This window comes from Triplophysa rosa, linkage group LG8, assembly GCF_024868665.1.
Source record: "Triplophysa rosa linkage group LG8, Trosa_1v2, whole genome shotgun sequence".
Lineage (NCBI taxonomy): Eukaryota > Metazoa > Chordata > Actinopteri > Cypriniformes > Nemacheilidae > Triplophysa > Triplophysa rosa.
Window position 1 is genome coordinate 22,501,538 of NC_079897.1, and position 25,969 is coordinate 22,527,506.

Consider the following 25,969-nt stretch of genomic DNA (forward strand, 5'->3'; position numbering starts at 1 on the left):
ACACAGCCTTGAGCAATCAAGGATACACAAATATACAGGCATGTCCACATGCTATTATAGCCCGACGTCTATTATTAATTGGCATAACAGCTTTCCGGGTCTTACATTCCGGCTGAAACAGAGGAACACTGCTGTTCTGAATATTCACCGGTTGTAACTTTGTGGTTGTGTTTGATAAGAGAAACGGTAAGTGAATTTGAGGAATATTGAATCATTGGAGACCGGGTTAATCCATTCTGAACAATGCGGTTTCTTTAAATCCGTCTGGGTCTTAAACTGTCCAAAACTGGGCATGGGTATTAGTCTTGATACAGATCAATACACGTTTAATTGGCAGGAATGTTGGAGTTCTTGTCAACGCAGAAGCTTTTAATCGCTGGCTCTGTTCTTTTAAGACTGGCCTTTTCAAGTTTTAATTATGGCTGCCTTTGCACCTACACAACTAAAAACTGTAGAGCAGATTAATGGGGAAAATACAAAGACGAATTACGGATTACACAAACCTTTGTGTTTGATGTTTCTTAATTGATCCTCAGCATGAAATGTTGTAGTCTGTCATGTTTTGACAGGTGTAAAGGCTTAGGTAACGGGTCTTTTTTTCATTTTTAATGAGAATATTTAAGATCTGCAGTGAAGTACAGAACAATTACTCGAATTACATTCAAGTAAAACACTGTTAATAGCAGAAAGATGTGACATAAAAACATAAACATAAATGGTATATAAAAGCTAGAATGTATTTGATCCAAGAGGAACATGTGATGTTCCTCAGGTCATAGCATCATAGATTCATATGAAGCACATTGTTATGACTGAGGGTGCCTTATGCTTCAGTGTTCTTTCATCTCTCTTATCAATTCATTTTCTCCTCTAGCGTATAATCCAGTGTTTTTCTTTCTCCTCTATCATGGCTTTAGATATTCTGTATCCATTATATAATACAAAGCTGCTATGGATTGATTTTGCCTGGTTACATCATCACTTGCTGCTTTAATGTCTTCACTGATTTTTTCTGCTAAAGGTCTTAAATGGTTCAGTCAGGATAAGATTTCTCTATTTATACTTAAACAGAAAAAAAGCTCACAGACCACAGTGAGTAGCTTCTTGTTGAAGGAAGGAAATGTGACCCACGCTTGTGAAAAGTTAAAGGCAATTTTCTTTATTTATGATTTTCTACATAAAATCATCACTGGTTTTATAAGCACAGAACATTCAGTGCAAAATGTAATCTTGATATCTTTAGAATTGAGTGATGCCATGACAAAGATTGAAATCATAGTGAAATGAATGGTTGAAATCAAACTTTGATGTTCATAATCTCAAAATAAGATGATGAGACTGATGTCTGAGTTTTACAACAGGGTCACAAATTATAACATGCTGTTCTTATTGTTCCTATATTATTTCCATCGAATGCTTTGATTGATAAATAGGCCATATGGCATGTTTTTTTTCTGTTAAAGGAAATGTACATTTAAAACATCTTGAAAACGAAATCCCTGTAGATGCATGCAGTGGTGCCGCCATCAGAAAACAAAGGCAAATGGCATCTGTAAACTAGTGGCATCCTTGTTAACTAAAATGCGACACCGTGTAATATTTTTCTTCCATTGTATTGACATTTTTAAGTTTGGCTTGAGTGTCCAAATATGATTGAGGTTTTATTTTTCTGTATAATATCTTATATAATAAATGGAAAAATGGTCAAATTCTCTACATAAATGTGCTTATTAACAGTTTCATCCATGTATATAACTAACTAAGAATGTTCAGACGACTCCCGTGTATCTTCATAAAAGCAAAAATTCTTTGTGTCCTACAGGTCATTTCTTATCGAATCTTCATCTGATGAAGACCAAAATCCAACGTCATCTCCATGTGGTTGGTTTCTAAACACTGATCGACTGATCATGAACTCCAGCACCAAATCTACAAACCATACAGACTGTGCTGAGGTTCAAGTGCCCAATGAGGTTTTTATGGTCATTGCTGTTGCCAGCCTAAGTGAAAACTTCTTAGTGATTGTGGCTGTAATCAAAAACAAGAACCTTCACTCTCCCATGTACTGCTTCATCTGCAACTTGGCTCTATTCAACACCATCTCTGGCTTCTCCAAATCCCTTGAGAACATCATGTTGTTGTTTACCGACGCTGGGCGGCTAAACTCTCGTGGCATTTTCGAGCGAAAGATAGATGACACCATGGACTCCCTTCTGTGCATGTGCTTCCTCGGTTCTATTTTCAGCATCCTTGCCATAGCCGTGGATCGATACATCACCATATTCCACGCGCTGAGGTATCACACACTCATGACCATGCGTCGCGTGGTGGTCATTCTGTCTACTATATGGGTGATGTGTGGCACCTGCGGTGTGCTCATGATCGGCTTCTTTCAGGAGGCCACGGTCATGATCTTCTTCGTCATGCTTTTCTTCACCGCTCTGCTCCTCATCCTCCTGCTCTACGTGCATATGTTCCTGCTAGCACGTCACCATGCCAACAGGATCGCATCTATGCCCAGTGCCACAGCGCGCCATAGGAGGAGCGGCATGAGGGGGGCGCTGACGCTCACAATTTTGATTGGGGTGTTTGTGGCCTGCTGGGCCCCGTTCACCCTTCATTTGCTGATAATTATGATTTGCCCAGAGAACCCGTACTGTGAATGTTACCGCTCTCTCTTTCAGCTACACGTTGTGCTACTGGTGAGCCATGCAGTTATAGATCCAGCTATCTATGCCTTCCGGAGCGCCGAGCTGTGCAACACCTTTAAGAGAATGTTCTTGTGTTTGGGTTCGAGGATTTGTAAAAAGTGTATCTGAGAGAGAGGCACGTGTCTGGACGGTAAGGGTTTCAGATTGCTGGATAAAAGTTTTGGACTGTTACATTTTCATATAGAACAGACACAATTCACACATATTCAAAGATCACAACAACATTTATTTAAAACAGAAATATTCATAAAGTCATTTAGCATTCATTTAAATACAAATTATTTTTTACAATACAGCATTTTGAAAAATCATTAAACATATATCATTGCCTAGAAATCAGTTTAAATATTCATAAATAAGTGCAACTGCATGAACATTGTAAAGACTCACCAGCAATTTTTACTTCTGCAACGAAAGGACAATATCTAGAACTATACAAAATAGACTTGGACTTTTTAATACAGAGCGTTTTATTGTATTTTTGCACGTAATTTCTAACACTGCACTGGGCATGCCGTTGTTATTTAAATTACCTTCATTGATATTCAGATTAAATCATGTTGTTATATGTATCATAATAAATATTCTGATGTGAATAAAAGCAGTTACTTTAGAGAATTTTTAATCTGACAAATAACTTTTTTTAATAGTGCACAATGACACAACAAAAAATTCTGTGACAAAAAAATGACATAAGACAACAACCTTTACACTTAGGTTTCTGTCATTTACTGTATTACTATCAAATTGTACTATGAAGAGTTTAACTTAGATGCAGAAAATATTAAGAGACCATTCCAAAATTTCATTCAATCAGCGTTTCTATGTATTGTGGCCATTCCAGTCCAGTGTCTGTTGAATTTTAACAAAATCAAACCTCAGGGGTGACATAAAGTCATCCAACAGCAACGTGAAAGACTGACAGCAAGACACATGCAAAACTGATCAAATCGAAGATATTCCATAAAAAATATGTTTTCTTGACCTTTTCCTAAATACATGTAGGCCTACAGTTGTATTCCTTGCGGTATTTGAGGTCTGAAAATATACAGAGCATCTTTTCTTGTGTTTTGACCTGTCTCCAGTTTTCATTTTCTGCAAATAAATGCAAATCAAAGCAATATCTTTATTTGAAATTTGGGAGAAATATTGTTAGTAGTTCACAGAATGAAACAAAAATGGTATATTTACCTAAACACATAGCTATATAGTAAATACAGAAAAACTAAAAATGGTCTCTGAAATGGTCTCTTTCCACGGCTGTATATCTATAGATTATGTTTATGCTCCAGCGCCCCGGAGGATGAGGGTGTTTGGAAAATGAATGGATGTATTTATAGAGGTACAAGTATTGCAAAACTTTTCTGTACATTCCAGAAATAATGTAGTTAAGTTTTAGTGTAAACCATTTTCTTGCATTTATTATGTTTACATTGTTATAGACTATATAAGCTTTTGATCAATGCCTGCATATGGTTATGCATTTCTGACATTTGTGTCCACAACAACGTTTATGAAGAGTTCATTTGAATATAATGCATTGATTGTGCATTCCAGTTAATATCAATAAACTGCAGTTGGGTCGTTTTAATTAAGTAATAATAACTAAAAAAATACAGCTATACATATGCCTGGCTCTTATAGTATCATGTTGCGTTCTTCAGCATCTGAGAATATTTTTTATCTTCGGTAATACTTGTGTGAGTTTCTTTTCCTTGAGAAACATCTCAACATTATAAGCACACTGTTGGGAAAATAGGCAGGCCGGAGGAGATGCTGCAAAAACAAAAGCAATTGTCACACTGACAATCCAGGTAACATTCACGCATTAATGATCAAGTTTAACCTATATATAAAAACTTTTGAACTGGGTTATTTTTCAAATTCTGTTTTTATTGTGTGGACTATACTGTATTTAAACTGTCTGTTATGTGAAATAGCTTGTTCATCGTAGTACTTGAAGGGATTCTTCAGTCAAGAAACAAAATTTCACGGAGCTGTGTCAAGCAGTTCTTTGATCGATGGATGCACTATTTGGAGCTTCAAAAAATCCCCCCCCCTTCACTCCCATTCTACCGCTTGGAAGAAAAATGATACGTGGTATTATAACTCCGACTACATTATTCTTCAAGAAGAAAGTCATTTTCAGTTAGTATGCCTTGAGGGTGAGTAAAACATGGGGAAATTTTGTTTTTTGGCTGAAGTATCCCTTTAATAAAAACAAATTTACTTTAATATTGATCATTTCTCCTATTAAATTATCAACATTTTTCAGATTATGCAAGGCATATGTAAACTTATGACTGTAATGACTTATGAAAAATCACAGCTGCAGATGGTCTAATTTCTATTATAGTATATACTGTATTATATATACTGTATACACTACACCACATACATCCAAACCAATTAAATATTTAACAACACACCATAACATCTACATCCCAATATTACAATATGGTATAAAACAAAAGGCTCAAGCATGTGGCAACCACTTAAAGCGACAACGAGCAACTTTTTGACCTTAAAATAATGTCTCTAAAATTATTTTAGTGGTAGGTCAACTTTTAACTGGACGAATTTTACTGCCGTTGCTACCTGAGCAGCCTCCTATCGGCTGAAATTGCACTTGTAACTTTGGTGTTCGGGCCGGTACAAGCCCGCCTATCCACTGCTTTACGGCATATGTCACGTTTTACTCGTAGCCTGGGAGAAGTTAGCCAACAGCAGAGCTAACAGTAAGACGAAACGAACCAAAACATCACCATGGCAGAGCCAGCCAAAAAACCAAAGAGGGTTTTGTCGGAGGAAGCAAAGAAAAGAAAGCGAGAGAGTGATCGGACACGAGGCCGGTCACAAATCAATATCGGATGGGCTTACACTCAGTGGCGCGAGCAGCAAGAGGCAACGGGTTGCAAAACGGATGGAGACCTAGCGGTCCTGCTCCTGGATTTGTAAGTGTTATTTGTACATTTTTTGTTACTGTCCTGTACTTTTGAACGTATTTGTTATTAGTCTGTGTCATTGGCGCACCACCGGTTCACACTTTATAACCGTAAGGTAGCTGAGAGATAATATATGGTTGCCGGTGTCGATAGCTAGCTTGTAAATGAAGACTAAAAAAACCACAATAAACGTGTTGTGGTAAAAAGCAGCAGATTCTTTAGTTCAGACAAGTAAACCACGTAAATGTTGAACAGTTCAGTCGTTGAGTAGGCTAATGTTGTCGTTATATATATATATACATGCTATGCGCTGTTTTCATAGCGTATCTGGGTCCGCCGGGTCCATCGGACTTAGTAAACGAACTCACGTGTATTGAGCTGCCAGCGGGAAATCTTTGCGACAGTTTTTACGACACTGCATACAGACAATTCCGCTTATCAGCCACGTGGGGCAACAGTGAGCAAAAGTTGCTTGTTGTCGCTTTAAAGCCCCAGTGAAATCAATATGAAAGTTTTTTCCTTTTACTAAAAATAAGTTAGCCTTAAGGACGTCAATAAACTGATATGCTCCTACGCGCTGACAAAATTCCCATTTAGAAGATAAAAGCGTTCAAAACTGACAGTCTGGCACGGGCACTCAAAAAAATCTAGAAATTCCATGACATCACGCCTCTGGTCAAAGTTCTCGTCCAATCAAATCTGCTTTAGAATCAAATCAATCCCGCAGTTTTGATGAGTAAAAGAGAAGACAAACGCCAGTGTCACTCACCAACGAAAAATAACAAGCTTCAAATGACACATCACTGGTATCACTCATCTTCCTATTCTTTTCAATAGACTTTTACACCACTGTGGCTATCATGCTGTTAAATGCAGCTTTGCTAGGCTGACTGTGCCATAAATGAAACGCTATTAGTTATTTTAAAAGGGGGCGGGGGCACTCGATATGTCTCGCGCTCTCTGCATTTTTCAGTTAAGATTAGGTTCACACATCAAATAATGCTGCGTGTTCTAAGGCGTTTCACTGGGACTTTAACCCACACCCACCTCATGTGCAACACCGATCCATCCAAACACACACACTCATCCATCAGTCCATACCGTCAGGTTTTTCCAAGAACCTTGTTCAATATTTGCTGAGCAGGCTGCAGAAACCACGCAGTCCATCACACAAAATGATCTCTTTAAAGGTCTTTCTCATCTCCTGGCTCCGAAATGCATAGATCAGCGGGTCGATCACAGAGTTGCACATGATGAGTATCAGATACATGTTGAAGTGTGACATGAAGCAGACACAGTAAACGTTCTTTGGGCAGGAGATCATGAGGATTAGGTGGAGAAAGAACGGAGCCCAGCACACGATGAAGATGCCCAGCAGTATGGTGAGGGTGACGGCACCCTTCATGCTTGCTCTCTGCCTGACGTTGGCGCTGTATCCCGGCAACGCTGCCATGCGTTTGACGTGCGAGCGCGCCAGAAGGAACATGTGGCTGTAGAGGGAAGCCATCAGGAGCAGCATGGCGAAGAACATGGCCACCAGGCACACCACCACAGGCTTTGTGTCAGAGTAGATTATGAAGATGATTCCACAGCCCGTGGAAAACACCCAGATGCTGCTGATGATAATCCCCGCTCGACGTACGGTCATGATGTTATGGTACCGGAGAGCGTAGAAGATGGTCACGTAGCGATCCACGGCGATCGCTAACAGGCCCCACATAGATGCCACCACGGAGATGCAGATGAGCGAGTCAAACACATTATCCATCTGACGGATGAAGTGATCTTCAATAACCAAACTTCTGTTAGCCAGCAGGTGGATCACTACAGTCTCCCATGCGTTAGAAACGCTCACCAGCATGTCGGCCACAGCCAGGCTACAGACGAAGAAGTACATGGGCGAGTGGAGGTTCTTGTTCTTCACGACAGCGAGAATGACCAGGATGTTCTCGAGCAGGCTGATGAGGCCCAGCGTGAGGAACACCTCAGGTGCAATGTGCACCTGCTCACATGCCGATGCACTCGGCCTGTACCTGCTGGACTCTTCGCTGTGGTTCGTGTATCTCAAAGAAGAGTTTGGGGAAAGCGTGGGCCACTCTGAGAGGTTCATGTCCTTGTGTGGTGTCGAGGGAAAATGGGTTCAGGATGTTGCTAGTTGCATGATGTTGTATCCATGTAGCTCTTCTGGAAAACAAAAATAATTGTTGAGAGAACATGTATGACATAGCTGAGACAAGACCAGGGTTTGAATATATATATATTATATATATTCGCACAGCTGTGCGTTGCACCGGTCTCGCATCTCTCACGGAGGAGCTCCAGAATCATAAAAGGAGGAGCGACAGCAGTGAAGGACGAGAGAGAACCAGGCCTGGATTTTATGTTATGTTTGTGTGCAGTGGTGGAAAGTAACTAATTACAAATACTTTCGTTACAGTACTTGAGTAAATATTTCTATTTTTTTTATACTTTCTTAAGTATAATTAAATTGTGGTACTTTTACTTTTACTTGAGTAGAATAAAAACAAAGTATTCAACTTCGTTACATTTATTTTTCACTAAAAGTAAAAAGTACAACGGAGAAACAGGGCGAGCTTGCGTTTGACATGCACTTTTCAAACTACTGAGCCCTGCACTTCAGACAATAACTGACAGGTCTTATTTTGGGGCAAAACCAATCAAAACTTCCAGTTCAGCTGGGGGGCGGGGCGCTTAAACCGCACTTTGACTTCAATCACTGGTAGGGTGAGTTACGGGAGATGGTGAGAAAGCGGCGCATCCTGCGTTTTCTACGAGTTTTAGATGTTAATGGCCCCTAAACAATACACAGAGATGGACATGTCCCACCCGCAAATTACGCCTGTGAGAGTAACTAAATAGCTAGTCACAACTGTTTCACAAAAACATAGTGATCGCAATAAATCCGTTCAGATTGATTTAATGTCAGATTATTGCTGTACATACACTGCTTATGAAGACTACTTTTGTAATCGTATTTTGCTCTCTTTTGTTTTATTTCAAGATGTTTCGTTCATTCGTAATTTTTCTCTTACGTCACTCCCAGGGATTCTCAGGGTCTAAGAATTCTTAATATTATTAATATTATAAAAGCTTAGTAATTCTGTACTTTTCCTACACTGTAAAACTTTGCTGTATAGTTTTTGCAGCAGGTTTGCCAGTAACTTACTGTAGATGTAATTACTACTTAATATACTTTCCAATTAGTACTGTTTTCAATTACTTTAATCAAAATTAAAACACTTTGACTTTTGAGATTCAAAATGAGCAAGAAAAGACTGGCATTAGCACAGCAACACTGCAAAAAATGACATTCTTCCTAAGCATTTTTCTCTTGTTTTTTTTCTGTAAAAATATTTAAAACTTCTTAAATTACGATACATTTACATATCAAGAAAAGTGACCCAATATATTTATTCTTGTTTTATCAAAGAAAAATATATAAACTAGGTAAGTTTATGCTTAATTATTTAATTGTACATTAAATCTACAGTAAGTTAGTGGCAAACCTGCTGCGAAATTACAGCAAAGTTTTACAGTGTAGTCTTTCGATTCCGATTCCCAACCCTACTCACAAGCCCTGCGACAAGGTCATCAATATTCCCAGGAGTTCCTCAATTTCTATATTGGATAATGCTAACACAAGCCCAACTCCCAATGCTTAAACAACAACTTTAGATTTATAAAAAGTTAGCCCCATGGTAGATACAGTTTTTACAAGGATCTAGTTATAACAACCTGCAATGATTTTCTGATGATCTCACAGATTGTGGCAGGTGTGCAGCTCAAATGTCACACATCAGGAATAAATGTATATAAAATCTGCAGTTTCAAATGATTTACACAAAATTTGAATGTAACAAACACACCTATGCAGCTGTATTTGTTTGTTCATTGGCTTTAAATTTTAACCATTAACTGTTGCAAAGGTAAGAAAAGTATGATAGGACATAACAATAATTCTCTTCGATCAAGAATGAAGCTGAATAACAAAGAATAAAAATAATATTAATAGTAATAACAATAATAAATGTATGGTATAACATAAAATAGAAATATAAAATAATGGATATAATAGCATAATAATAATAAAAATAGTTATGATACCTCCTTGGAAGAAGAAGAAGAATGATTACTGATAGGCTACTGAAAAGAATTGAGAACACATTAACAACAGTGAAATCAATCAATATATTACATACTGTTGCATGCATCACTGGAAATGTTTCGTCGAGTGTATAGAGAAGTTGAAGGTAGTTCTAGTTTCTAATCCAATACATAGAGCTCTCTCTGCTGTAGAATCTCCCACCGCGCTCTCATATAGCACAGCGTGCGTGCGCGCGCTCCACCCCCGTGCTAACACATTGATGCTGATACCATTGTCTATAATCCTGATCGAAGGGATAAATCAGTCCGTTGTCATGTCAATACTCACCAAATACTTCAATGTTTATGTAGGATCAGCAGACTACTGTCAATAAACTTTCTGTTGACGCCTGAGCATCCCTAGGAATTGACAAATGCATAATCACTTTGTTTTGCATCAGATCGAAAGATTTTACCTGCATACGGGGTGTTAAGAAAGGTTGGCACTTTTAAACAAACAACGGAGCGCAATTGTTTTTGATGGCATTGTGTGATCAGCGAATGGCAGCTTAGGGAACACATGAGTTCCTTCGACCACATCAGATTTCCAAAACATTATTAGAGTTCAGCTGCGCTTTTGGAGACGCACAACAGGGAAAGGTAGGCTACCTATAGAATTGAGTGGAAGCAGAAGGAAGCGAAACGCCCTCTATCCACAGTCGGAGTGTGAAGAAAAACAGGTAGCCTAACCATTTTTGTTTGCATGTGATGTAACCATTTTTTTTTCATTCGGTTTATGTAAATAACATGTAAATAACATACCCTGTTTATGTGTCTTATATTAGGCATATCGTATCCCACATTTGTTGTGTCCCACATAAAAACGTGTTCTTATCATAAAAATGGTTCTTATCGTTAATCTATTTCATTTCTCTTAAAAAAAACATTTTTCTTTAAAAACTACAGTTGGAGCTACAAGAGACCTTTAGCATTTGTTTAAAACAGTAAAAGTGTAGGTAGATTATATTATTTGTATTTAATTCAGAGTTTACCAATAAGTGTCCCAATTTTGCTGACTTCATCCTAGATTTTCTGTAAACCTGCAAACTTGTTTTGAATTGAATTGAATAAACCCAAAAGCCAGAGAAAGTAAGTGTGTTGTTCTTGCTTTTACTCACGTATAGGGATGACACATTAGGCAGTTTTAGAACAGCAACCCCACTGGTGCACATCACCACTTTCAATTTCACGCCTACAGATGACATGAACCTTTTCACCATATAACACACTCAAAAATGATATGTAGTGCAAGCATCTGTTAGAGATAATAGAGAGAATAAAAATCTGTAAGGGTAATGAAGCACAAAATAGACACCAGTAATTAGTTTCCTGTCAGATGCGTGATAGTTGAAATACAAATTTGTGCAGTTACAGTTTAGTAAAAGTCATTAACCTGTCACTGATGGCCCGCATCTACAAACGCATCACTCTGCCACCCACATCAGTAGTCTGAAGCATAAATCAGTTTTTCTGATTTCTTTTTTTTCTTTGTTCATGGAACAAAACAAGCCAATCAGAGCCATTTAAGAGCTTTTATTTTAAGAGTGTGCTTTGGACTTTAGATGAGTCGTATGCTATTCATTCATGTGATAATTTCTGTGATTAAATGAGAAGGATGTGGATCAGGAACGGATTATGACTTCAAAGGGCCCCGGGGCCATTTACCTCCAAGGGTCCCCCTTCCACTATTGTTCCTGTTCTTTCCCTTAGCTGCGCATTCACAGTTATAGAAAGTGAAAGTTAAGATGATCATAAATCAAATGCCTGCACTATACGCTAAAAATAATCTGTACTACAAGGGTTACAGAATCAAGTTATAGGAATATCATTTTCTAATATTTTTTTATTATATATTGTTTTCTCTTTACAAGTCTAATATTAGTTACACAATGCAAAATCAACAATGAGGTAAGTTAAGGCATATGAGAAGCACGTCCTTAATTAACTGTCAAATATTCATGTATGTAATGCATCACATGAATAAAGTTTGTCTAAGAGACCTTGTATAGGCTATGGGACCCATATATTAAAGATAAATAATCATTTGTTTTCATTGTTTTGGGGTTTTCTGTACCAAACTGGATGGCGCAACCTTGAAGCCCGGGGCCCCCTCGGGTTCATGGTAGTCAAGGGCCCCTGGGCACTGGCCCCGTTGGCACGGTCAGTAATCCATCCCTGATGTGGATTGTGACCATTTTGATCCAGTTCATGACAGATTCCCAGCTTTTCTGCTCATTATCCACATACGAATGTTTTAATCTGCTTATATCATTTCACAATGTGGGCCATATTGGTCATGTGATGTCATTTCCTAGGCATTGGCCCCAAGTAAATAGTGACACTTTTGAAATGGCAATGTTTCACTTCTCATCTAGTTTTACTTTTATTTTTTTACATTTTGTTATCTGACTCTGGGGCCACTGTCTAGCATATTAACTAACACAATTGACAAGTCTTCCATCAGAAGAATTTCTAATCGTCTTGGTTGCAGAACAACGTAAAAAAGAAAAGAAAATGGAGATGGTGCCATAAAAGCTAATGGGAGGCATATCTGTGATGGCTCCTATTAGGCTTTAGCAATGTCTAGCAAAAATGTGCGTGTGTGTGTTCATGTTTGTATATCCCGGTGGGGACCTAAACCTGAATACACACCAACACATGGGGACTCGTGTCACCGTGGGGACCAAAATTGAGGTCCCCACAGGCAAAAAAGCTTATAAATTGTACAGAACAATATTTTTTACAAATCTAAAAATGCAAAAAGTGTTCTATGATCTTTAGGTTTAGGGATAGGGGATAGAATATACAGTTTGTACAGTATAAAAAACATTACGCCTATGGACTGTCCCCACGGGGATAGTCAACCAAAGTCTGTGTGTGTGTGTGTGTGTGTGTGTGTGGGTGCGTGCGTGCGTGCGTGCGTGCGTGAGAGAGAGAGAGAGAGAGAGAGAGAGAGCAGTGAACAAGAAGAGTCACTAATAAATCCACTAATGAGTCTAAGCATTTAGCTTAGTGCTGGATGACCACAATAACTGAGGAACGCTGTTTTAATTAAGGCGCCATGTCAGCTTTGTTCCACATAAGCCTTCCCTGACAACTCAAATGTAATTACTTCAAGTGTCCCCTTAAACTTCATACATAAAACAGTGTTCTATATTATTGCTACAATGCAAAAATAATTAAGGTGATTTAAAACAACAATGCTGGTCACATAAAATAGTTCTGTTATTGGTAAATGACAGGAGTAATAATGACTGACAAACCATTTGAAATGTATTTATTTTTATACAATAATTCATTATTTTAAATCAAACAAATACAACCTTATGTTCTTTAATCCTGGACCTGTTAATGAATAATATGTATTAAATAAAATAACTATAAATACGTTTCCGCTATTTCACCTCCATCTAGTGGAGTAAAAATGTAACTACAGTTTATTACTTTAATGAATTAAGTTTAGCAAAATAACAGTAAATAATAAATGCGTTTTGTTGTTATTGATTTGCCGATATAGGAGACAATGGCAAATAAACAAATATATTTATGAATATGTGCCTTTAAGTTGGTAATGCTTTTGTACTGTTTTTCTCATTTCTGTAATGTTTTTGTACTCAAATATTTTTTATGAAGCTTATGTCTTTTCTATTGTTTTTATGCCACCGTGTATTTCTATTGTGAAGCGAATCTTGACGCCACTCCTTTGAACTAATGCGAAATTGAAAGCGCTCGCAGCTATTTAAATAAAACAGAATTTAAATACCTTCAAGTCCTAAATAATGTAATTATGATACTCATGCCAACATATAACATAATATATATTTTAAGGAATAATAAGAGATTTATGGACAGCCGTCGACATCCCGAGCTTCATAGAGTGCATAGACTCAAATGACTACACTTCCCAAGATGCCCCGCGCAGCAGAGGTCCATGTGGATGTGTGTGGAGAACGTGCGTGTACATGACATGAGTGGGGTGAGACATGTAGCACTGCGAGGACTCTCCTTAAACCCAGAACAGACCTTCCACAGGTGAATGTAAGTGTTCCTTCTCTTTTTTCACATACTCTTCTACTTCGGCTAAAACGGCTTTAAAAGTATATCGTTTAGCTGTGTGTGCTGTAGCACGGGGCAAAGCAATGCCAGTTGGCTGAAGTTTAAATCGGGGCCCTGTTAACTTGGACAGACAGAAAGTAGTTCTTGTTTGGCAAACAACGATCCGACCTCCAAAACCCCCCAATGTCAGCGGTAGAAAGCTAAAATACAGCGTTTATATGATGTTTTAACGATGTTGGTAGTACTAAACTGTTGCTTATTTTCCTGGCATTTTGAGAATGTGACCACTTCAAGGTTTCTTTTGGAAAGTCTTGACAGCGTGTACGATTGAGCCTAAAATGTCCAAAATATTATGACCAAAATGAAAATATTAAGCCCAAAATGCTGTTATATAGACCTTCCACTAGGGTGAGAGACACAGCCACGAGTGTTTAAATAAAGCTCTCTGGAATTAAAGTAACGTTACTGTGTCTTTAAATTGATCAGTCTGGAAATTGACAAAGTGCCATGACCCTTGTCTAACCTGACCATTAGCATTTGTTTATCAAGCTCACACTGTGTGACTGTCGAGTCATCATTACTAGTGCTAAACTAATAGTGATGTAAATTGTTTTGTGTTAAAACAATGCTATAAAACATGCTTTGAGGTTTTATACCAAAATCTATATCAAAATGATGTTTTATTTTTTTGCTTTAAAATAGTTCTTACCTGTTGCCATTATATTGTTTATTTGATGGCACACTGCATGCCAACCTTTGGACACGCCAACTCATTCTGTTACTGTTCACCATACTTATAAGCAGTGTTGAGTAAGTTACTCTCAAAAAGTAATTAATTATTAATTACATATTCAATAGTGTAATTAGATTACTGTACAAATTACTCTCTCCAAAAAGTATTTAGTTACTTATTACTTATTACTTTCTATATCCTATATCAACCTTGATTAGTTAAGTGATTCAAGTATAGGATATGCCTGACGGATACCATTAACTTAAGAAGTTCCCACATGCATCCAAAAAGGGGGTTTTAATATCATGAGAATCATAAATTCAGTAAAATACGTAATATAAAAAAAACTGTTTATATTTTGTAGATCATTAAAGGGGTCATATGGTGCGAACACGTGTTTTTCTGTGTCTTTGGTGTGTTATAAGTTGCTCATGCATGTATTAGACACGTAAAATTGAAAATATTAAAGTGTGGGAACAAAAGATGCATTCTATCTAAAAGCGAATGCTCACCCAGACCTGCCTGAAACGCCTCGTGTAACCACACCCCCACAAATCTGCGTCAGTTCGTGATATGATTTGACTAAGACCGCCCAAATGTATACGCAAGTAAGGTGGGCGTACCTGTCAGTACAACTGCTTTGGAACCTGATGTTCCAAATATGGTAAGAGGCGTTACATTTCCCTCACACGCTTGCAGTATTCGACCAATCACTACGCACTGGTTAACTGGCCAATCATAGCACACCTCGCTTTTCAGAGCGATGAGCTTTGTAAAAAATCTGTGCGTTTCAGAGAGGCGGGACAAAGAGACGATACAAACATGCACGGTATGTGGGAAATACAGCGTTTTTGAACCTTAAATCGTGTATACACATTACATTACATTTAAAACAAATGATAATATTCGTTTTAGCCCTGTCATATGACCCCTTTAACCAAATGTTTATAGTTTGGGTGGAACTGTTCTTTAACACTTACATTAATAAGCCTCACGACATGTTTAACTCATCCTGGTTCTGTAGGCGGCGCTCTGTAGGCGGGGGGAGTGATGCAGCGGATGTGGTCTCCAGTCACGCTGGGGCAGGTGTTCCTGCTGCGTTCTGTGTACCTGGGGCACGCCCGGGCGGCACGAGACTTTCCTGCAACCCTCCGGGCCTCGCGCTTTTTCAGCTGCACTAATGCCGTCAGGGTGAAAGAAGCCTGCAAAACGTCCGAGGAGGAAGAAACGCCATTAAACCCTCCGCAGAGTCTCGCAGGGACTGAGGGTCTTTATAAGGCTGATCCGAGCCGATCTGTGGAGGCTGCCCTTCAGAATAAGGGTGATATCGATCCTCTGCAAGACAAATCCATTGGGCTGTTTCAGAGATTTAAGAAGACGTTCAAACAGTATGGTAAAGTGATGGTGCCCGTGCATATCGTCACGTCCACAGTATGGTTCGGGAGCTTCTATTATGCTGCTATGAAGTAAGTGACCATCGGTGGTCTGCAAACCTTTGACAATGCAAAAGAACAGGTGCCAATGCAATGTTTTAATCCACTTAGCTTTCGACATTTCTCTAGTGGTACATTTTTAGACTTTCTCCATTATTTGCATCTGGGCAATTTATGCGAGAAATGCACATTATCAGCCAGCAAAACTTTGTATAACCTCGGACCCTTGAAGCCCATAGTGCGTACTTCAGTGGAGAATTAATGGAGATTTACTGTTTTGGTTTGCTACAAGTACGGCTCCTTTCTCCTTTTAAATGTAAGTGTTGGTACATAACAGGTTAAGACTTTAGAATTAAATAAACTAAATGGAAGTGCATTTGTCAGAGCGGATTAAGTGCACTGCTTTGAGACTGGCAGGGAGTTTGAGTTTTACCAGATATAGTCTGTCTGATCTTCAGCAGGTCACAAAAGCTTTAGTGATGTCATTTGGAAATCAACTGCCGTTATAAAACTATACTTTGTGCTCACAATAATTGTAAAGATGAATGAATGTGATGTTCTGCGTATGTTCTCCACAGAGGAGTGAATGTGGTTCCGTTTCTGGAGTTTATTGGTTTATCGGATTGGCTGGTGGGAATTTTGCGAGATTCCCAGGGTGGCTATGTACTCACAGCCTACGCAATGTATAAGGTATACAAACATCAACTGCAGCAGCTAGGGGTGTGATGAGACACGAGACTGGGTTCAAGAGAACGAGACGAGAGTTTTAGACTTTTTTTAAAGAAATCCTCAGTGATGAAATATATAGGGGAAAATAGTGTTTTATTCACCTCAACACAAAATGCAAAAAAATGTAGGCATTATAAAATCAACTTGTACTTTATGAAACACATTAAACTTCTATTTTAATGAATTATATAACCCTGTATTATACTATATGTGAACACTGCAAAATGTTTGGTCACAAACTCAAATGACAGGCAGTAATTGCACAGAATTTATGCTTTGTTTTCTTAACAACTTCGTGTTAGCATATCACACTGTCAATCCTCCTTCCTGCACTGACTGAACCCTCATGTTTTATGCTTACATTGCACATATGTAAGAGACAGATGATCCGTTTCTGAAGAGGTTTGCCTTGTACAGTCAGCTCAACTGCTGTTCAGCCGTGCGCTCCCAAAGTGCTGCTGGCAGCGCAGACTGCCGTAAACACTAGGGCGAGGTGCTGCAGACGCGCGAACATCGAAACCCGTCCGTCTAGCACGTGTTTACATAGAAATACGGTGGGAAAGTAGAAATTAGCGTGTTCTGTACAGTAATAAAAACACAACAAAATGTGCACTCACAAATGCTCCAAAATATATTTTGAGGTCGCGCAGGTTAAATTTAGGGAGCATATGCGACTAAAATGGTCGCAATTTCGAGCCCAGCACTCCATCATGCCAATTGCGTAAGGAAATTGTGCACGAGATCTCGTCACACCCCTAGCAGCAACGGGTGAAACTAAACCTATTATTAAGCCTTATTATAACTGTTCTCTGAAGCTGTGGTTCTTAACTGGTGGGTCTGCATTCATTTGAGTTTGTTCTGATTCCCTGGGTGCTTTTAAAAATGCAGGTAATAAAACGCAGTAACCGTGTAATTGCATTTAGGGTAGAAAAATGGGGTTATCCACATTTCTAAGGGAACTGAAAACCGTTCCTATATCTTTGTGCTATTGGCAAAGGCCACAAGTTATTTTGGTGCAAAACATTTGTCACAGCAGAATTAAACTATAGTAATCTAATGCCAACATGGAACGTAAAAATACGCAAAACAATTCTAAAGTTGTTTTTAATTATCAAACTGTTATAATGTATATTGTTATACAGTTCTGGTTATATTCATAAATAGCAAATTAGCATGTTATATTTTTTATTAATTTAATTTAGTACAGTAAACAGTTTTGTTTAATATAAAATCTGGGTCCTGAAGCTGAAGTACACCAGTTGGGAACCACTACTTTACTTTAAAGGGATAGTTCACCCAAAAATGAAATTTCTTTCATCGTTTACTCACCCTCGTCATTTCAAAACAATTTTTATTTTTGGGTGAACTATTTAAATACCATTTTCAGGTATTGAATAATATTTAAATTCTCTGTTTATCTGAATATTATTTAATCGAAATGTCTTGATGGTCACAGCTCGCTACACCTGCCCGATACACGGTGACACTGGGAGGCACGTCTCTCTCCGTCCAGTACCTCCGCAAACACGGATACCTCTCCACCCCCCCGCCTGTCAAAGAATATCTGCACGACAAAATGGAGGAGACCAGGGAAAGACTGACAGAAAAAATGGAGGAGACGAAAGACAGGTTTTCGGAGAAAATGGAGGAAACCAAAGAACTGCTGTCGGAACGAATGGAGGAGACCAAAGAGCGCTTCTCTGAAACGAAAGGCAAATTTTCCGAAAGACTACAGGACACGAAAGACAAAATGTCTTTCCGTAAGAAAGCTGAGTAGGTGCATGATTTGTGAATCATGCTGTCAACTTCTAGAAGAGAATCCCACTTATGTGGTGGGAACACAGTGGAATGGTTTTCACAAAATGTTCACATGCTCAATAACTGAGGTTTTCTGAATGCTCTTTAAAGTTATAGAAGACTTACTACATATGTTCACACACAAGAACTGGTTCCTGTTCAGGAAACACAGGCAGAACAAATGTCAATTAAAATAATCAATGATGGAAGTACTTTATGTAAATTCTTGCATTGAACTGAATGTAACAATGTACAGATTGTTTTTATTAACAATTTGCACAAAACTTTCATGAATAAGATGTAACAAACTTGAACTACTGCAATAATAGAATCAACATATCAACCTAAAATCAGGACTATGTTTGTATGGAAGTATTCGTTTTAAGATTTCAAGAAGTATTTCTACCTAAAAGCCAAGGGATAAATATAAATGCCAATTTAATATTTTAATTTGTGTGTCTGTGTGGGTCCTATTCCTGTTTTTCAATATTCCCGTATTGCTCCGTTTATGGAGTATCTGGGCTGCAGACAGCAAGTAATTAAAAACATTTACCATGTGTTTTTCCAAAAGTGTAAAAATTGTGTATAATCTAAACAGTATCAATGATAACTTTGCCGAAACTGCTAGTTTTTATTAGGGTAAGTTAAAATCTTAAATGCCAATGTTCATTAAAAGAAAGATGATGTACTGAAAATGCAAGACTTTGAGAACTGGTACATTTTAGTTTATTAGTTTTACTGCAGTTTGACAACAGCAGAAGTACAAGCATAAAAGTTTGACTAACAGTAATTTAGAGCAACGTATCGATTACATTTTTTCTGGAAAAACAGCATTGCAGTAACAGACCTTAGGCTTAAAACCCATTAGTTACATCACAATGGTTCAAATAAAACAAAATACAGTTTTAAAGTGTGAATATGTACATGTGCATGTATTGAAAAGTATGCACACACATGAACATACAGAGTAACATAAGCTCAGGGAGATATTCAGTATAAAATAAAGGTCGGTGATGATGTGTTGCTCCGTGTAGTTCTGAATGGCTTTTCACATGATAAGCGTCAGAGTAAATGACATCTAAACCATTTCAGTTATTAGTTCTCCGCGTTTGTGCAAGAAAAAAGCTTTTTTTGTAGCTCTAAAAGCTTCTTAGTACATTGTACATTTCTCAAAATGTCACCAACTGCTGTTAGTCAGGTGCTTGTAGTCAAAATGGCGTTGCTATGTACATTATATAACTATAGACATGCGAATACAAGCTACTGTACAGTGGAGCACCGGCACATAAATATCTGCAATTAAAATCATTTTTTGCTCCTATACACCACATACACGAGAATGTCTGAAATATATAACAAAAATAAGAATGTTAAAACTACATCTCTCATTTGGTTCATTATTAAACTTTGCAGACAGGAAGCACAACAGGGTGGCATGACAAAAACCATGTATCTGTTGGGATTAAAATGAACACGTTTCATCACAAGCCCTCAGTGTTTTTTGTCCGTGAGTGGGAGTCTGGCACCGTTTGGTGGTCAAAGTTTCTATTATCCGTGGATTCGTTTTGTAATTTACTTTGTTAACTTGTAACTTAACTACACTGATTTTCCTATCAAGGATGTTGAATGTGCGTCACATGTAGTTGGGGCAGTGTTAAAAGCACATCTAAATAGTTGTTGGTTGTCGCAGAACATCCGTTTCTCTCATACTGTAGCAAGATGTTACTCAAAAATCTAAGAAGTACTCCGTAGTTTCGTAAGCGTCTTTCTGAAAAAAAGCACATTTGAACCGCAGGCATTTACAAATCTTGCCACCGTGTTAAAATCTTCATCAATTACAAATTGTTACATTATTAGCAATGTCTTTTTTTCTCTGGTGTCTACCCATTGGGTAGGATATGTGCATACAGACTGACTTTATTTACAGCACCTTACAAATAAAAGGTTTAAAAAAACATCACACAGAAGAAGAAAGCACCATTGGAAGTGAGGCACAGCTAAGGTGGGAACTTTTAGAGTGCAAGTGGGTTCCTACGTCGCTCGAAAACAACACGATCAAATAGGCACCGGTTCAGCTTGCGAGTAACATGCAAACTCCTTGGACAGCGGAAAACAGCAGAGAACAAGCGCTTTCAAGGAGACGAATGAAAACCAGACAACAAAGGGAAGTGTTAACGCGGGATGGTGAACAGATAGAAAGGTGAAACATAAAAGTGCAGCGGATGAAGCAGCAGCATAGCAGCAGCAACAGCGGAAGCAGCAAACTGATAAATGGAAGGTCGAGCTCTGCGAGAGAATGAGGACAGAGGGACACGTAACAGGAACAGGACTCTTAAATTGGACATGGTGCTCGTTTTGCGCCATGTACACTTAACCTTTAAAGAAGTTACGTTGTCTGTGCTTGACAAGAGCATTCATACACCATTCCAGCAAATCTAGGCTTCTTAAAGGAACAGTTCACCCAAAAATTCTCTTAACTTCTTCGTTCTGCTGAACACAGAGAAAGATATTTGGAAGAATGCTTGTAACCAAACAGTTCTTGGCCACCGTTAACTACCATAGTAGAAAAAAATGCTTTATACATTTTTTTGTTCTGTTGAACGCAAAAGAAGATATTTTGAAGAATGTAGGAAAGCAAACAGTTCTGGGGCACTATTGACTACCATTGTCAATTTTTCCTACTATGGTAGTCAGTGGTGGCCAAGAACTGTTTGGTTACAACCATTCTTCCAATTATCTTTCTCTTCATTCGTTAGAACAAATAAATTCATACAGATTTGGAACTTGAGGGTGGGTAAATGATGACAGAATTTGTATTTTTGTGTGAACGGTCCCTTTAATCTATCTGAGCTGTTGAGATTCTATGAATCCTAATGTAGAGTTTTGATTTGTTCAATCTGGTTTATATCACGGGGGTCCATATGACGGATGAAAACAAAATCCCACCAACGGCAGAAAAAAACAAAGCCAACTAACACAGACACACACAAAAAAACCCACATTTCGATCGGCTGACTCTAACATTCTGCGTACAGAGTAGCTTATAACGGTGGATGTGTTGCTTTTGAAAAATGTTTGACCATGACTCCCAGGTAAACACACGTAAGAGTATAAAAATCACCATGGCCACAAGTCCATCTGTCCTTGACAGGCTAAGCGGCGACTAAAAGCAGGGGCTCAGTCTTCAGTCTCCTTATTAAAGGGTTTGTGTGCACAAACTGTTAAGAGTCTTTGGGGTTTCTTCAAGATTCTCTCAACCTTTGGACCAGATTCAAGAGCTCTTGGTCAGAGCAACATCATTCATCTGGGCCTAAATGATTGTAATCAAGCTTAAACTGAATGCAGATATCCGCTCAGAAGAGTACGGCGCATGCATGTTTGGGTGGGAATGAGAGGGTCAACATATGGACAGAAAAACAAAGGTGGTGTCAGGGTTGAGAGTTCATTCTGACTGGGCGACAAAGGGAGATTAAAAGCAACAGAGGATTGCTGGGTAAAAATGGATGCTCAACACATTAGCCCTTGACTACCATATTTTGAAACCTGATGACTTTTCATTGGGTATCAGATGATGGAGGATGCAAAGGGGTTCATCACACTGAACTGTGTACTAGAAATGGCAGCTTGGAATTAAGACAAAAAAATCAAATGAAATTCACAACAGTACAATGCTGGATTATTTTATGGGTGTCTGTTTCTTCAGTTGTTACTTACAGACAAAAGTGCAAAAGGCATGCCAATGGTAACCTTAAAACTTAAAGGGATAGTTCACTTAAAATTAAACTTTTGTCATCATTTGCTCACCCTCAAATTGTTCCAAACCTGTACAAATGTATTTGTTCTGTTGAACACGCACACAAAAAATGGAAGAATCTGGAAAAGCAAATAGTTCTGGGGCACCATTGACTACTATGGCAGTTTTTACTACTGTAGTAGTCAGTGGTGCCCAAGAATTGTTTGGTTAAAAACATTCTTCCAAATATCTTTGTGTTCAGCAGAACTACATTTATACAGGTTTGGAACAACTTGAGGGTGAGTAAATGACAGAATATTCATTTTTGGGTGAACCATCTTTTGAATGATGTTAGATATAAAACATACTTATAAATTATTTTTAAGGTTTTAAGAAAAATCTAAAAAGAGCTGATGAGCAACATACTGAAACCCGCTACAGTGAATTTCTCATTTCAGACCCAGAATAACAGCTCATAACATGTCAAACCTTTACAAATCTATTAGTCAATTGAGTTTTTGTAAGGTTTAATGTCAACTGGGCCTCCAGGCAGCTGACCTCAGATCAGCTCGAGTCTGTGAAAGTGTCACCGGTTAGGGTCGATGAGACTAAAGCGGGCTCTCTGTATTCTGTGCCTCATTTAGATAAAGGCTATTTTAGGCTGGATCAGAGATTTTTTTTCTTGTGCTGAGGACAGACAAGATCCCATCTCTCTCATAGAGAGCATGCACTGAAGCATATGATCAGATCTATATGAAAACAAACCGTACAAACAGTAAACACGTACGTCACCCCTCGCAACCCCCCCACGCTTCCCCATATTCCTCTGATTACCAACAATAGTGCAATTTCACAGAAGGGTTTTGATTTAAATGTATAACAAGTCTTTAAGACAGTCGACGCCCCATGACACCTTCCATATAAACTTGGCACTAGGATTTGGATTTACACCATTTTGTTCATGCTGCACAGATCTCGGTCTTAAAAACAACAAAAAAACCACACAGCCAGCGTGTCACGTGTGGCTTGGGCAGGAGGGGGCGTTTAAGGGGATACGACGATCAAATCAACAAAAACAATAACAACAAAAGCCTGTCTTGTGCTAGATATTTTTTTCTGGTTTGTCGGCGATACGCAAGTCAACAAAAGTGGGAAACTCCAGATGTTTGCACAGCTGATCTGAAAGGAAAAAAAATCTACGTTGTTTTAGTAAGCGCAGCTCCACATTGTTTTTTTAAACATGGTTTTGCGTTTGTTGCTATTAAGCTCTGTTGTGCATGGGAGTGTCAAAACGGAGAACCCATTTTCTCTGTATGGGTGAAGAGTGGTCCGCCAATCGTGTGCTTGCCCCGCCCATTCACACTAACTCCTCCCCCTTTTGTCGGTCCATGCTCAGTGCTATTGTGCTCTCTGGGCTGCTTGGATTTGTCGGGCCCCTGGGCAGAGTTTGCAAAGTGACAGGCGGGTTATTGCTGTGCTGGTGGAGGTAAAGTACTATGCCCGAGTGCTGTCCGATCACCTGACTGTAAGCAGGCGGAGGGCCCTCCATGCGTCCGTGGTTACTGGAATTGGCGGCACTGATCCCAGAGTTGCTACTGGGAGGGCGTGGCCCACCGCCGCCCCCTGAACTGTGCATGTCAATGAGGTCGCTGTCGAAGATGGTCCGGTTGGGTGGGGCGCGTACGGACTCTCTGTTGAGCTCCAGTTGCTGCTCAGGGTCTCTCAGCTGCAGCGTGCAGGGTCCCTGGTATGGCGGCGGTTCCTCTCCGTCCGACAGCGAGATGGTGGGCGGCAGGTCGATCTCGTGCTGCAGGTACGGGTAGGTGGGCTGGAAACGTCTGAAGCGATTATGCTGCATGAAAGTAGGAGCGGTAAAACGGTCCCTAGGCTGAGGAGCGTACACCACCTGCAGAGAAGAGAGGGAATAAAATCAAATAAAAACTTCATCTCCGTTTTAGAGGAGCTGATGTCATACCGTGAGTCATAAGCTAATGCTTTAATCCAAAAACAGCACAGCGATGACAGCTCCTTCCTCAACACTTCATATGTTTAACCTACAACCGAACCTTCATCCATGCGTTTCTGAATAAAGTTGGTAAAAGTGTAAAGTTCACACAGATCATTTCATAATTTCATTCCAACCTAAATATATTTTCATCAAGGAATTTTGTAGGCAAAAAACATTATTATAACCTACATTGAGGTAAACAATTTTTAAATATTTATTTTGAGAAATGTCTCAGTGGTTTTGTGTCCATACAATGGAAGTCAATGGGGTCCAATGTTGTTTCTTCAAAATATCTTCTTGTGTTATGAAGAAGGAAGTCATGCAAATATGGAATAACATAACAGTGGGTAAATTATAAAACAAATGTAATTTTTAGTTCACCCAATAATGAAAATTCTGTCATGAATTACTCACTTAGTTGTTCCAAACCCGTATCAATTTCTTTGCACACAAAGATATTTGGATGAATACTTGGTTCTTCAACCCCACTGACTACCATAGTAGGAAAAATGACAACTGTTTAGTTACAATTTTAGTCAAAGGTGCCCCAGAACTGTTTGCTGTCCTACATTCTTCAAAATATCTTCTTTTGTGTTCAACAGCACAAAAAAACTATAAAGTAATTTTTTCTACTATAATAGAAGTCAATGGGGTCCAAGAACTGTTTAGTTATAAGCATTCTTCCAAATATCTTTCTCTCTGTTCATCAGAACAGATTTGGAGCAACTCGAAGGTGAGTAAATGATGACAAAACTGTCCCTTTAAGGTATAGATTAAAAGACATTTATTTATATTCTACTCATGCTAAATCCATGCAGATCAATCATGACCATCCATTTTCACATAAACTCACCACCAGGGCCCAAACGTAAACAGTTCCCAGTTCAGACATTAGTATGCAAATCTGCAGCTGATAAAATATCATTCATCAGAGTGAAATCTGCATGTCAGCCTCATTACGGCTGGGGCCACGTTTACGTCGCCGAGTTTCAGCCTGATGAGTGGCAATTTGCGCGGATAGACTCGGAGTGTCTGGCCTCTCAGACGACTGTCTAGACGCTGCCAGAGGAGGCTGAGAGATTAATGAAGCGCTGAGAGGCTGCGTCCCGGTGAGAGGGACACCCCCCTCCCCAGACACAAACAATTAATATATGCGTGCATCCATCCTCGGCACACTTTAGTTTCAGTGCAAGCGCACATATAAAGTCACACAGATGCATCCGTCCTCGCACACACGGGCAAAAGACAACGCACTTGAGACTTCACTGTTTGTTACAGGCAGATGTGCTATTTATACAAGAGAACAACAACCCTTTAAAAGCCCACCACACATAAACAGACAGCTTACCTCAGATGCCCCTTGCCTCAGCCCATTATCTGATGGCCACAAAGATCCCTCCTGCCAACAAGCAGGAACATAGATGTAATATTCATTGATTTGAGTTGCAGGATAAGTTACAATTCTAATATATTTAAAACAATAGCATGTAGCCTTTAAAGGGATAGTTCACCTACTCTTGTCATTTCAAACCTGTATGACTTTCTTTCTTCTGCAGGACATAAAAGAAGATATTTTGAAGAATGTCTGTAACCGAACAACAGCGGTACCCATTGACATTGGTTTTGTTTCCATACAATTAAAGTGAATGGGTGCTGCTGT

General features: G+C 38.9%; 4 protein-coding genes across 8 annotated transcripts in view; 2 read left to right on the forward strand and 2 right to left on the reverse strand.

Moving 5' to 3' along the window:
• The first annotated feature begins 1,822 nt into the window (after positions 1 to 1,822).
• On the forward strand, positions 1,823 to 2,819 carry mc2r (melanocortin 2 receptor). Its single transcript, XM_057340699.1, has one exon. It carries the CDS (start codon positions 1,911 to 1,913, stop codon positions 2,817 to 2,819), a length of 909 nt encoding a protein of 302 aa, XP_057196682.1. The 5' UTR covers positions 1,823 to 1,910.
• Positions 2,820 to 3,406: 587 nt separating this feature from the next.
• mc5rb (melanocortin 5b receptor) lies at positions 3,407 to 10,131 on the reverse strand. 3 transcript variants are annotated; one of them, XM_057340147.1, is made up of 3 exons: positions 9,782 to 9,828; positions 6,758 to 7,840; positions 3,407 to 4,487 (listed from the first exon to the last, which is right to left on the reverse strand). In XM_057340147.1, exon 2 carries the CDS (start codon positions 7,764 to 7,766, stop codon positions 6,783 to 6,785), a length of 984 nt encoding a protein of 327 aa, XP_057196130.1. In that variant the 5' UTR covers positions 7,767 to 7,840; positions 9,782 to 9,828; the 3' UTR covers positions 3,407 to 4,487; positions 6,758 to 6,782. The 3 variants fall into 3 exon arrangements, with proteins under 3 accessions (XP_057196130.1, XP_057196129.1, XP_057196127.1); XM_057340146.1 differs by lacking the exons at positions 3,407 to 4,487; positions 9,782 to 9,828 and adding an exon at positions 9,877 to 10,131 and having other exon boundaries at positions 5,204 to 7,840; XM_057340144.1 differs by lacking the exon at positions 3,407 to 4,487 and having other exon boundaries at positions 5,204 to 7,840.
• Positions 10,132 to 13,752: 3,621 nt separating this feature from the next.
• On the forward strand, positions 13,753 to 19,263 carry fam210ab (family with sequence similarity 210 member Ab). Its single transcript, XM_057340221.1, has 4 exons — positions 13,753 to 13,858; positions 15,634 to 16,075; positions 16,621 to 16,732; positions 18,228 to 19,263. Exons 2-4 carry the CDS (start codon positions 15,660 to 15,662, stop codon positions 18,546 to 18,548), a joined length of 849 nt encoding a protein of 282 aa, XP_057196204.1. The 5' UTR covers positions 13,753 to 13,858; positions 15,634 to 15,659; the 3' UTR covers positions 18,549 to 19,263.
• A 111-nt stretch (positions 19,264 to 19,374) lies between these two features.
• ldlrad4b (low density lipoprotein receptor class A domain containing 4b) overlaps positions 19,375 to 25,969 on the reverse strand; it is a 42,361-nt gene continuing 35,766 nt past the window's right edge. For 2 of the 3 annotated variants that reach the window (XM_057340218.1, XM_057340220.1), the window contains 2 exons: positions 25,658 to 25,708; positions 19,375 to 24,207 (listed from right to left, as the gene is read on the reverse strand). In XM_057340218.1, coding sequence (XP_057196201.1) covers positions 23,659 to 24,207; positions 25,658 to 25,708 — 600 coding nt within the window. In that variant the 3' untranslated portion in view covers positions 19,375 to 23,658. The remainder of the gene's footprint in view (positions 24,208 to 25,657; positions 25,709 to 25,969) is intronic. The other variant, XM_057340219.1, reaches the window with a different exon arrangement.